Genomic DNA, 14,211 nt, shown 5'->3' with positions numbered 1-14,211 from the left:
TATTACAATTTTAGTTTTAGGGTTTATTTCTAAGGTTTTTAAGATTTCTAGGGGTTTTTATTTTTTTATTTACTATTGACAAGTACTTTACATAGTACTGTTTACAAACTGTTCACGTGTTACCATTCACGCGTTACTGTCCACGTGGGTAATTTTGGAAATTTGGTATTGTTTTAGGGGTATTTTAGAATATTAAATGTCTACTAGGATCTCAAGTTAAATAAGGGTTTCATAGGGTTATAAAAGATTGGATATCATATTTTGAGAGGCATATATTATTGAAATAAATTTAATTTGATGAAATAAGAAAGTTCTTCTCTTGGCTTGATTTACAACCATATTTTTTCTCTATTATTGCTGATCTTACTTGTTTAAGGTTCAAGAAAAGGGTGGACTCAATTACCCACCTTTTCTTCCTGCATCCAGAGCATGGTTCGAGGACGACTGGAAGTTACGATGACTTGTCGTGGAGGTCATAGCCGTAGGTATCCGATCTTATCCAATTGCGCAAGAAAATCAACAACTTGACAGAGAAGGTTACAGAGCTATTGCTGCACAAGTGGTGCCAGCAACAACGTGCCCTAAACGAAGAGGAATCTACAGGGATAGATCCAAATTATCAGGGTTTTTATGGAGAATGGCATGAATCAAAAGTCTAACTCAGAGTTGGAGCGGAATGATGAAGCTACCTTCAACCACCTGTTCTATGCATGCACTCTGCGTTGGGAGCCTTATGTTCGGGGAGAATAAGTCATAGGATTTAGTTGATCTACATGATTTGAAGGAGGTTGATCTTGGTGTAGGTCGTATAAAAAATAGCAGGTTGTAGATTGGGATCTGCCACCAATTTTAGATACATACTTAGATGATGAACAAGATTGTAGAAGAGATCTAATCTCTAATGGTGATCTAGATTTCGTAGGTGAATCGATTTTTGACGAAGAAAAAGATGAAGATTTGGAACATTTAAGAGATTTAGGGCACCAGAATCAGAGTAGCGCAATGAAAGTGTGGTCGACTCAGACTTTGCAAATTGTGGCCTTGATTTCAGAAAGTGATCAACTAGATATTGAGAAAACCTTCAAACGCTAGAAAATTGAGTTTGGAGTATCTTACATGATTTCCAATGGGAGTTTACAAATAATCAAATTTGATAAATTTGCATGTATTCGTCATTACCCATATCGGGAGCCATTTCTTGAGGAATTTGTTTTACCTCGAATATTATTTGAGGCGACAAAGAAAAAGGAGGTAAAAAAAGGTGGTTTTGATGTTGAGTGCATCTTAACACACTTCAAAACTCGAGGACGAGTTTTCTCCAACAAGGGGAGAATGATGGAAGGCAAATTTCTTCTTATTTTGTATTTTTATTCAATTTCAACGATGTATATTACAGTTTTAGTTTTAGGGTTTATTTCTAGGGTTTTTATTTTTTTATTTACTATTCACAAGTATTATTCATGATACTATTCATAGTTACTGTTCACAAATCTGTTCACATGCTACTATTCACACGTTACTGTTCACACATTACTGTCCACAGGGGTATTTTTAAAATTTTGGTATTGTTTTAGGGGTATTTTAGAGTATTAATATTTATTTGGATCTCAAGTTAAATTAGGGTTTCATAAGCTTATAAAAGGTTGAATATCATATTTTGAGAGACATATGTTATTGGAATAAATTTAATTTTATGAAAGAAGAAAGTTCTTCTCTTGGCTTGACTTACAGCCATGTTCTTTCTCTATTATTGTTGATCTTATTTATTTAAGGAAAATGGACTCAATTACCCACCTTTTCTTCTTTTATCAATATGATTCGTGTGGCCGACCCCAAATAGTTGGCAAAAGGCTCTAATGATGATGAAGATGATTATATATCAAGAAATAAAATTTCAATTGAACCATTCCTTCCCACAATTTGACATTAGGGGGAAGTTAAGGATGAGAGTCTTAGTATTAAACATTGACTTGTTCACTGCTGCCTGTGGGCATGCTTGTGTAGGTTGAGTCTTTTAGACCATGGATGTACATGTTCAATATGGCATTTAACAAACAACTAATACAGCAACATTGGTGCAATTATCCACAAATTTCAATTAAGACAATTTTCACCATCTTTAATGGTGTTTTTATTTGTACTTTTTAAGGGGTTGTTTGGATACCTAGAAATATATTGTCTGTGAAATATATCACTGGCGTAATACATTACTGCGTAATACATTACATGCAAATGGATTGTTACTGTTTGGGTAGTATTTAGATGCAACCTGGAAAATGCATTGCTATTACTTAAAACTGTTTAATATGGAATTGTCTACATTGCACCTTAAATTTGCTCATACATTGCTCTTACTAGACATAGCGATTTAATATGTAATTGTCTACAAAGAGACCATTTATCTTTTGTACGCACAATCATTTTTGTCCTTTAAAATTCAAAATAGGTGGTTGTACTAATGTCATTGAATAAATATAAAATTTCAAAAAAAAATTCACTTCATGACTCACCTCAAGCCATCCAATTTGACATCTAATATTTGAGAATGATTGTGACCTCTATTCACAAAAGATAAATGGTCTATTTGTAGACATTCCTATTTAATATCGAAATGCATATATATAGATAGCATGATTATACCATGCTTGTCATGGCTCAAAGAATAACAACTTATTAGTGTGAATTAATATTGGTCATAAACATTGAGTGAACTATTTTAGTCACAACCTTTAAATATCATTAATTTGTAGTTTAAATAGTAAATGGTGATATATTTTAAAAAAAAATTATTGTGAAATGGTAAAGTATTTTAAAAATTAGATTGAGATATTGGAGGAGGCTAATGTGAAAAAAAAAAATACAGCTAATATATTGTAAGTAATTTATGACTTCTTTATCTGTATTTAAACCCTAATTCCAAAAAATTCTTTTTTTTTTAAAAGAGTAATCATTATAATTTAAATAAAATATAATTTATCACTTTTTTGCCTCGATCTAAACCCTAATCCCAATTTTTTTTTTTTTTCAAAAGATTTAGTAATCATTATAATTTATCAAATATAATTTATCAAAAAATCATTATAAAATATAATTATAAAATATTATTTATCAAAAAATCCTTGTTTTTTTTTTTTCAAAAGATTTAGTTTCGGATGAGGGCCCAAATTGGGGATAGAAAGATGTAGAAATGGATATGTGTAGGAGAGTGTAGCAATGGATGTGCACAAGATGTACAAACACTTATAAGTGGAGTTTCGAGAGAGAAAGTACACTTATAAGTGGAGTTCAGAGAGAGAAAGTAGAAATGGATGCTCGCAGGATAGAGGAAGGGAAACACTTATAAGTGGAGTTTAGAGAAAAAAAGTAAGGATTTTTTTTTGGCAAGAGATGCACGTAGTTAGATTACCCGTTAAGCGCGTAATGGATTTCACAGTCATTCTGTGTGTAATAGATTTCACGTATTTTGGGAAAACTTTGTCTAATTTATTTCCATTTTCTTACTGTTGAAGTGTACCCAAATATGGTAAATCTCATATTTTCTTGTAATATGTTTCCCTGTAATAGATTTTCAGGTACCCAAACGGCCCCTAAGGGTTCACCTACCCTGATCACCTGTTGGCAATTAAGTGTAAACTTCAACACCATTGCAAATAACGCTCAACCACATAGTAGAATAAAAATTATACCCAACAGAAATGTAGATTATATAACTTCAGTAGGATTGTAAACCTTACAGCACTGTAGATTATAAGATCTACAGTGCCGTTGAACATAATATATCAAGGAACTTCACAACTTAACCATCAAAATTTAAGCCCATTTTGAGCGCCCTCTATTTCCATCGTCTAAAACAATTTAATAGGTAAATGCTGCAGGATATTCTGATGAACTGCATGCCTGCTTTGTAACTTGACATGCCACTTTAACAATCAGAATATGAGCAAAATAAAATATCTACCTCCAATTTCTTGGCCTCTTCATTGTCCATCTGAAGCTGTTTGTGCAACTCCTGTATTTTCATAGAGTAGTCTGTCTTTTCTCCCTACAGGGACACAGCTCATCATTAGAAAACTCCATAGTTAGTCTTTATTTTCATTCAAGTAAGTCATGCTCACCTTTGTTACAGTTTTCATTCTCTTAACGAGGGCCTCAAACTCTTTGGCCTGCATTTGAACAAAATAGTACATATGTGTAAGCTTTTTATTCTATTTTATTTAATATTATTACGGTTTTCATAGTTCAAATGTAAATATTGAGTGGTATGGTCACTATATGTGTGCTTGCATTTGGACGAAAATACCTTATGTTTCCTCAAACGTAATGCTGCTTGCCATTCACTAGAGGCAAGTCTCTCTTCATAACTCCTAAACAAAGCATCAGTGTAGTGCGCAAGCTGAAAATGCATTTGGCACTGCCTTGTTGTACACATTGCCTGCTTCACTGTCTTCTTTCCCTCAGTAAGTTTAACTGCACGCTTCAGGTATTGTTCTAAAATGGTCCTTGAGCTGATACGTGATTAGAATACTCATGTAAGTGATAAGATAATTCACATTTTCCTTAGGAAAAGATGTAATATTACATGCATAATTTTAGAGAACACTGAATACAAGTAACATGTCTTCTACAGTAGGCTGCAACTGGACTGGGATGGGATGACCCAAGCAGGCTTGGCCATTGCAGGCTGGGTCTGGGTCCCCTACAGGGCCGTGCCTGTATTTAGAGCTCGCAATATTAGTGGGCCATGCTCAGGCCTTGGTTTCGAGGCTTGATTGGTCGTTATCAGGCCTTGGTTGTGTTGGGCTTGATCAATCCAGCCCTTTAGTTTTCCATATGGGATTTTGTCAGTCAATCAAGTTTGTAATAGTCGATCCATATTTTGGGAAGCAAAGATCACATAATGATAGTTGGATACCTAAATTTCTGATTGATTTAATCTCTTTTCGCTAGTTATTTCTTATGCAAAAAATCCAAAATTTAATTTAAGTAATACATTATAATGCAGGCTCAAACAGCGGCCTATAGTTTTATACAGGCCTGGGCTTAGGTTAGATGGATTTGGGCCTAGTCAAGCCTAGCCATGCTAGGGACCCTTGGATCACAGATTCGGTGTGATCGACCCTGCCAGTGTCCACTTGCAGCTCTACTCTTCAATTTGTTTTTCTTTAATTTTCTCAGAGGTCATTCAAATAGAAAAGGCAACAACATTACTTGCTAGATCGGCTCTCAGCTAACCACTTCCCAGTTAAACGACATATGTTAGAAACATCTTCCGCCAACTGATAATGATTCATAATATAGTTTGCCAGATTTATAGCCATCTCGTGCTGACCTTGGGCTCGTAAAAGTTTAGCCTCTTCAAGCTGCAAAATAAAAATATAAAATAAGATGAGTTATTTCAAAACAGAATGTCCAGTTAAAACGTCTTAGATCCAGTAACACATTAAGAAAGTTCAAAGAGAACAGTGAAGCTAATTCAAAAAGTACTAGTTCAAGGAATACACATACTAAAGCAGGTATGCAGCAGCTCTAAGGTTAATTGCAGTGAAGTAAATTAATATATTTTCAATGAAGGAACTCAAATAAAATGTTGCATTCTAATTCACGAATGATTACTTCAAGGTAGCAAGTAAACAAGAAGCATGCTCCAAAAAGAATTGAAGTAACTTTCATTTAAATTATAAAATGGCAAATAAATCACCCCCAGATCTTTGCATGCATAATTTGGCAACCAAAATTATGCAAAACAATGACAACTAGGGTGTCATATTTCTTATTTAAGTGAACCTTGGGTCTCGCAATTTAATATTAAGAAGTTACATAGTTTTAAGGAATTGAGGATATAATTAATAATAATAAAATAAGGGAAATTTATTCAAATACCCATGAGAGATGAAGTATTTAACCGTCTACCTGTATCTTTTGATTTCATTTCAAAATACCCATCAAACTACACATGATCATGACTTGAAGTAGTTGCAAATCGGTAAAATGTTAAATAATTGATCTCTTGTGAGTATTGTGATAAATTTCCCATAAAATAATTGTGCAAATGGATGAACTTATGCATGGATGTGTGTCATATGTCTCTGTGTGTGTGTGCGTGCATGCACATGTGTGTTTGCGTTTGTGCAGACACATGTAAATATACTAAGTATGTGTCCAAGAATGTATATACTAATGTTTAAAAACACGGATCGGCGAGGTGAACCCCACCTTTTTGGAAATCTGGTCATGTTCGGTGAATTGCCGATCCGAAGTGGCAAATCAATCAGAGTTTCCCGTGTGAGAATAGATCTATAAAAAATAAAAAATAAAAAATAAAAGGAATTGACAAAAATAAAAATCGGACAAATAAGAAAAAATATAATGTCTGGGAACTGGGTGACTCAGCTTGTTTGGATTGCCTAGTTCCCTGACAGACTTGTCTAGTTCCCTGATACAATCGGGTATATCTATCGGAACAAGACCAATTCAAAGTTCCAACAAGGAATCAGGTCAGTCTGGATCAATTGCTGATCAAGATCGGCAATTCCCAATCTGTACCACCAGTTTTTCGAACATAGTATACATGCATGAAAACGTATGGAAATTGCAAACACTACCATGGCCCTTAACAATCGAAAAACTAAGATATAACATATAAGCTTCCTATGGCCCTTAAAAATCGAAAAACTAAGATATAACAAATAAGCCTTCCCAACAGGACAACAACCTGATGACTTCGATTATATGTGATATTTAGACACAAGAACCAAATTATTTTGTTATTTTCTTCACTTAAATATTTCCATTGAATTAGCCACATAAGTAGGCACAAGAACATACAGAACTTGACAGTAAAACATCATTTCCAAACAAAGTGAAAAACAACGACCATCATGAGAGTGAATGTTCCAATCAAGTATGCATCTATACTGTCTGTATCTAAGTCACTAGCAAAAAGAAAATACTAACAAATTGGTAATTAAAGAAGAAAATATTCTTCTTATTCCAGAAATTGATTATTGAAGATAATATAACATCATGGCAGAAGAGAAATACCCTTCCCAGAGAGCAAATATACGATGTTTCATTTTCATTAAAGAGGAATTTAAACTCGTGCAATGCAGCAGCAGCATGAGAGAATCTGGCTCCCTGTGAATTGCAAGGAATACATTAGATAGCACCACAAGCCTAGGAATATGAATAATAAATGCCAGGTTCAAGAAGGCAACCTTACGGAAGGTTGATGCCGACTGCAAAAGATGCTGCATTGTGCACGGTTTGCAATTTAAGATTTGAAATAACACCCGTCTGAAGGCTATAAAGGGTTCCAACAAAGTAAGATGTGGGCCTGTTTGTTTCAGAATGAACTCCCAATCTGCATTAAGCCACTCTAGCTACAACCATAATGAGATGCTGGTTAGACAAATAGATGAACGGGGTACTTTATAACTACAAGAAATAACGAAACAAAATTACAAGTTGAAATGCTGTAGAAAAATTCCGGCTAAATCCAATAAACAAATTTATGCATGTTCGAACAGTTATGGATGAGAACATTGCCAGCTCAGGATTTTATGAAACTGGAGAACAAAAATTCACATGGTTAAGAAATAACAACGAAGACCATACAAGAAGAATAGCTTTCAAATTGTTGGAGATGGAGCCAACTAAGAGGCAGCCATCACCAAGATAACTTCTCAGATAATCTGAGTGTTGGCTTCTATGCCTATTGCAAAATTTTGAACAAGTATCAATTCAATCAAACAGAATTTGCAAAGAAAGGACTTCGAAATCCGAATGGATAAACTAATGCTCCTAGAAAGAAATGGATGACAACTGTTCGAACTTAACGCATAACAAACAAGCAGTTCACATTTATTCAAAGAAATTTCAGGCCAAGGATTTCTAGGTAAATGATTCAAAATTAATATTTTGCAGTCTAACAATGTGTTTCTGAAACTATGAATTTGTCCCATAAAATGCAAAATTATTTACCCACCAAAGACAACTCTTCAGCACTCTTACCTTAATAACAAGACTTTCAAGCTCAGTGTTTAAGAACTTGCTGAGTCAACTCGGACTAGGCTGAGTTAGGATAATGACCCTAAATTTTTGGGACTGAAAAACAAGACTTTCAAGTTTAAGAACTTGCTGAGTCAACTCGGACTAGGCTGAGTTAGTATAATGACCCTAAATTTTTGGGACTGAAAAACAACACGACAACAACAACAACAACAACAAATAGTATTATAAAAAACCTAAACAATAAATAAAAATGATATAAAACACCTAAATAGTCATAGTTCACTGTAATATGAATGCACCATGGGACCACGCTAAATTTTTCTTTTCACGTTTATTTTAATTAAATTAAGATAATTAAATACAAAGTGATGTGTCATTATGAGGTGATAATGTGTCATTATAAAGTGATGATGTGTCATGCGTTGGCATTATAGGGTGGTGATGTGTCATGAGGTGGCATATATACAAATGAGAAAAAAGGACACATATTTGACATGTGTCAAATGAAGATTGACCCACTCACTTACAAATACCCCTCATTGACCCATAATTAATTCATCAAAAATGGGTCTTCTCTCTCCTCTCAATTGTAAGCTTCTCTTCTCTCTCTCTTAAAAGATTGTTTTACACTTATTTTTCTCTCTCTTCCATGATTATTCTCATAATTCCATCATAATTGGTCTTCTCTCCTCTCAAATATTAGCTTTTCATTCTCTATCCCTCTGTCTCATGATATCTTCATAATGATAGCCTCATTATTTTCTTCTTCTCATTAGAATAATACTCTAATAAAATTTAATATTTTCTCTCTCTCTTCAACGAATTTCATTCTCTCTCTCTTCCCCTCTCATAATATTAGTATTATAATAATAAGTATCCTTATTTTCTTAATTATAATAATTTCATAAAAGTAGCATATAAAAATTCATGGTGATGTGATAAATGGACTATATGGTATGCATATAATATAATTTGTTATCTATATATTTGAGTGATGTATATAGTCTATAATGCCACACCATATTCATATAAATTTGGATACCATATTTATATAATTAATGCCATATGGATATTATATCATTTATATAATGAGGACTGGTTACTTTAACAGTCCCCATCGATCTATATTATAGTATTCACATATCTCACCTATATCTCAGATATTACATATATATGTCACTTATTCAATATAGATAAAAATGATGTGCAATATCACACTGTTACATATTAATAATTCAAATTTGGACTATACCATACAATTTTAATTTGTCTGTTATGTTATCGTACTATATTTTTTAATATGATTATTATATCCATAACTTTAATATTCCCATAAAAATAATATTATTCCATAAAAACAGTATTATTCTCTTAATAATGTTCTTATAAAAACAATTATATCTTCCTCCCCTCATAACAATTCCTCTGTTTCTCATAGGCATATAATATTTCTCTCTCTCTAATATGAACATATTTTTATGCTCCTTCTCCCCATATAAATTCATTTGGTCACTTTTTCCCATACTTTTAGCTGAACACCATTAATCCCAATCTTGCTCTGGCGACAGTAGCAACATACCCATCTTGTGACATATAAAAGTAAGTCATCTCAGTTTCCTGTAAAATAGTTATATAAACTGATATCTTTTGCATTTAATGGCAATATATTCCATCTATCATTATGAATTTTAGATACTGTAAATTTTGTGTAAGTGATCTTATTTTCCTGTAAAACAATTATTTGAAAATTTGTATATCTGTCTATGAATTTTAGACACTATGAGTTTTACGTGTTCTTGTAACATGATTATTTAACAATTTATATCTCCACATTCAATAAATTTGTAATATTTTTGTCTATTATTAAGAATTATAGATAGTTGAAATTTAATATTTGACACAAGATTTCCATAACGAGATCTTCTATTGTTGATAGACTGTTGCTCATGTTAAATTTCAAGAATGTCTCTCAGAAATACTACCTTTCTGAAATTATTGCGAAAAATGTTTGACTGATTATTTATGGAAATTTCAGTGAAAGCGATTGCTATAAAATGCTTCATGTGAATTCATGTTAATGATTTCAAGGATATTTTGAATATACGATATTGTTGCTTCTTGACGTTTAAAGAGTTTCAGAGATACTTTAAGTATATAAGTGGACCTATCCGGTACGCCAGTAGGGATTAAGTGGACTCATCCAGTACGCTGGTAAGGTATAAGTGGACCTATCTGGTATGCTGGTAGGGATTAAGTAGACCCATTTGCTATGCCGGCGAGGTATGAGTGGACCTGCAGGGATTAAGTGGACCCATCCAAGATGCAGGTGGGGTACTTTGTGAAATCTTTTAGAATTTCCAGTTCTGTTAAAGTATTTAAATATGCCCTTCCTCATTATTTCAATATGCATGTGAAATCTTTAGGATTATGTTAAAATGTGTATTTTTGAACTCGGAACAGTTCTCCATGTATACTCCTCCTCATATTGTTTCAATAATTCTTTCGAAAAATATTACATTTTCCAACTGTGATTTTAAGGATTATGATGATCACTTACATAGCCAAACTCATCAAACTATTAAGAACTCTTTTTAGAGTAATTGCAGCCTTACTGCTCGAATGTGCAACAGGAGTAGCCTTGAAGAAGTTTGAAATTATGTTAAATTCGCCTTTGTAATTTTTGTTCTAAGAAATTGTATATGTTAATATAAATTGTGAATAGACCTTGTATAAATTTGAATATTTCTGAATGGAAAAAATCAGTTTTGGTACAATATATAGCGGAAATTATGAATTTGTTCTATCTAAAGTTTGAGAATAGACTGTCACACCTCAAGACTATTATTGTTATAAAACTTAAGGTGTGACAGTCAGCCCTTTGCCAAGCCAAGGAATTGGGTAAAACTTAGGTTAAAAAAAATAAAAAATATAATTTTTTTGTAATCAATGTATAAATAATTTATCTATGATTTTGATGTTTTTGATGATGATTTGTAATTTTTTCTTGTCACATGCTCTATTTTTACGTTCCCCCATTTTTTGGATTTCTCAATAATGTTTCCAGTTATAAGAGATTTTTTTTAATAATGATTATAAGACAATTTTTTAAAATACTCTTGTATATTTTTTTTCCATCTTATTTGGACTTTTAATAGTTATTCATGGTTTAGTTTATTTTTACTATTTTTTGTTACTTTTTTATTTTCTTTTTATTTTTCAGCTTTTTCTGGGACCATACACTACTCCGGCCAGTCCACTTAGACTCACCCAAGTAACTGAGCTTAGCAAGGCCTGAGTCCTATGCCCAAATGTTTGTGACTTGTTCTTTGATCAAATCTGTGCTATGCTATCCCCATGTATCTGCCCTCATCCTTACTTAAGGATTACTCTCAGTTTGAGTAAGAGCATACTTGGGTACCTAACACAGCGCATAAGTAGGGAACTGAGTCCTATTTGGGGCATAGCATGCTCCATAAGTCTCATCTCGGTGTGTGACACTGCGACTACACATTGGCTAGATAAGTGAACCCACACATTGTGCTCATTATGTTTGGTCCCATGATGCACATCGCTGAAGAGGGCTCTCAGGTACCTTGTCAAGGGTATAGCCAGGGTTGTGGGTGTTGTTTGTTGCTAGGAAATGACAAAGGCTCATGTGGTGTAGGATGTATAGGCCCTTGTGAGCACAGGTGTCTGGAAGCGTTGTCAATCGAACCCTACACAGCATGTGTGCTGCTACTTGCCTCGGATTTGTATGTTCTGGAGAATCTTTGATCTATGTAACCCTAGAGAGTCTCGATTCTATGTGATCTTCGAGTTTTAATGCATCTGCGTAATCCTTAACATGCATGTGCTTGTGAGAGACTCCCACATACAAGGAGAAAACCTGGAAACTCCTGTACAAGCAGTCTTGGTTTTCGCACTTGACCCTAAAATCATCCTCGGGGAGAGCACATGGAATCTATGTTTACTTGCAAACTATTGTACTTCAACGTCGTGGCCAACTTTGACAGACCAATCACAAGCCCGTGGAATAGAACACTTGTGGGCCATGGTTCTGTTGGATTGGTTTGGAGTCTAGGTGTGATCATAGGGTACTCACAAAGCGCCTATTATAAGGATCTAGTTTTAGTGCTAGCACACTCTTCAAAGGTTTTCTAATGAGGCTTTTCATAGATTTCTCAAGGAAATAAAAATTGTGGATTTTCTCTTTTCAACTACCTGTATTTTGTGTTAGATTTTTTATTTTAGAACACAAGAACTTTTGGAATAAAAATGTTTGTTCTAAAATGGGGGCAATTTTGGAAACAAAAATTTGTTTTTATTTAGAAGAAAATTGGAGGAAATAGTAGATTACTTGGGCCATTTTTTAGTCCCATGTTTTTGTGGGTGCTTAAGCGGCCACAATGTGGGACATAGTAACTTGTTGATCATTTGGACCCCACTAACAATGGCGGCCCTGTGGCAGCAACCTTCTAGAAGAAATAAGCGCGTGAGGGACCTATAACTTCTAAGAGGTGCATACCTCCAAAGACTTAATTTCCAAAAACCATGTGCTTCCAAGATTACCTAAGATTGTTAATAGATTTTGTTAGTTACAAAATATTTGGAAAAGTCAAACTTAGGTGGTTAGGGTTTGGATCCAAATAGGATATATTTTTCCACTGGGAATTAGTTATGAGAAACCAACTAGATCTAGACGTCGTATGAAAAATCTAATTGGACTTGACCTAGAGCTAGAAGAGTGATGGAACTAGGAACCACCTAGGGATAATGGTGCATTACCCACCCTTGATTCATGATGGTTGTTGAGCAAAGGTTAGATGGTTGAAATAGGCCTCTTAAACCATGAATCACCCATTAAATAAGAAGACAAGCTCCCTTTGTATCTACTTAACTTCAATACTGCTCTGTATAAAGGGCACTACACCGCTTAATGGTACAAGTGGGTCTCCAACTTTTATAGCGAACTTGAGGAAAGCGAGGATTAGGTCATGTGGAAGGCTCGAAAAATATTGAGGGGAACATTCAAAAAGCAGGTTTTGGGTTGCAAAGGTCAATGTTAGTCACCTTCCACCTTGTTGTTTGAGTGATCCAAGTACAGAAAGAAGAAGCCACACAACTTACAACTCCATAATTGTTCTATTCACCCAAAACATAGAGGTGTGCCTTCCTTAGGGTTTTGATGAGGGAAAGATAGAGGAAAGGTATGGCATGCATGTGGAGGTGTGAGGAATTGAGAATTCATCGAATATGTTGAGTTTGTGAGATCCAAAGGGGGAACAAGTACCTACAACTTATAACGCCTTATTGAAATCTTTTCGTCCAAAAACAAAATGTGGGAAACTGAATATTTTAATCTGGAAGGTGTGCCATTGATCAGGGAGATTCCATGGGCATTTGAAGTCCAAGGGATTGAGCCTGGGCAAAATCTGGCTTGTTAACTATCCAGAAAGATTGACTATTTTTGGAGAGTAAAGAATGCTCATTCAGTTTTTCATGAAAAGTTTTGAGAGTTTTGCCCAGTGTCACCTAGTCAGGCGACCCACACTTATAGTGGCCAATGTGGGGCAGAAAAACCTATTTGGTAGACACCAGCAATAGGACCAGTAAAGGAAATCTTGCTAATTTTTGTGAGCAGGCCAAAAGCCACTATATCCCATTTTCAAAATGGATGCAATATGGGGAGAAGCACATTGCATTTTTATGGTAATGCATGTGAATCCACAAAAGTTGGCATGTGAAAATTTGCATCTTATCCTACATTTGTAAATATTATATGTCATCCTACTTTGCGCAAACCTTACACTGCCCGATAAGAATAGCTATAGAAGGCGGCAACCGTTCGGGTAGGGTCCCACATCCGACTAGGTCAATCATGGATCCAAACCCCACCGAGACCTGACTCAGGTCCAAGTCCTTTGTATCTAGAAATAAAAAATTATATATATATATATATATATATATATATATATATATATATATATATATATATATATATATATATATATATATAATATCTGTGAGGTTTGTATAAGGTGCCTACCTAATATTGTACACGCAAGGCACATCTCTAAATTTTGCCCAAAGATGTAGTTCCAGGATCAAAAACCTTATGATGGCCTGAAAATCCATGTTTAACCCTAATTATGAAGTTTAAAATTTAAAAAATGGTGCAAGATTAAGCATATCTATAAACAC

At 34.2% G+C, this 14,211-nt stretch overlaps 1 protein-coding gene across 14 annotated transcripts in view; it reads right to left on the bottom strand.

The window, feature by feature from the left end:
- ATM (Serine/Threonine-kinase ATM-like protein) overlaps window positions 1–14,211 on the bottom strand; it is a 175,096-nt gene that overhangs the window by 28,845 nt on the left and 132,040 nt on the right. For 12 of the 14 annotated variants that reach the window (XR_016059815.1, XR_002281003.2, XR_016059813.1 and 9 more), the window contains 6 exons: window positions 7,215–7,379; window positions 7,042–7,134; window positions 5,209–5,360; window positions 4,301–4,505; window positions 4,116–4,163; window positions 3,959–4,042 (listed from right to left, as the gene is read on the bottom strand). Coding sequence is in view for 5 of the 14 variants with exons in the window: in XM_020667487.2 (XP_020523146.2) it covers window positions 3,959–4,042; window positions 4,116–4,163; window positions 4,301–4,505; window positions 5,209–5,360; window positions 7,042–7,134; window positions 7,215–7,379 (747 nt within the window). In the remaining 9 variants the exon portion in view is untranslated. Of the gene's footprint in view, window positions 1–3,958; window positions 4,043–4,115; window positions 4,164–4,300; window positions 4,506–5,208; window positions 5,361–7,041; window positions 7,135–7,214; window positions 7,380–14,211 lie in introns of those variants that run through there. The other 2 variants (XR_016059824.1, XR_016059826.1) reach the window with 1 other exon arrangement.

Source organism: Amborella trichopoda, chromosome 1, assembly GCF_054954075.1.
Source record: "Amborella trichopoda isolate Santa Cruz 75 chromosome 1, AtrichopodaSantaCruz75HAP2 v2.0, whole genome shotgun sequence".
NCBI classification, from domain to species: Eukaryota; Viridiplantae; Streptophyta; class Magnoliopsida; order Amborellales; family Amborellaceae; genus Amborella; species Amborella trichopoda.
Note: the sequence above shows the minus strand (reverse complement) of the source record. Positions and strands in the feature narration are given on the sequence as shown.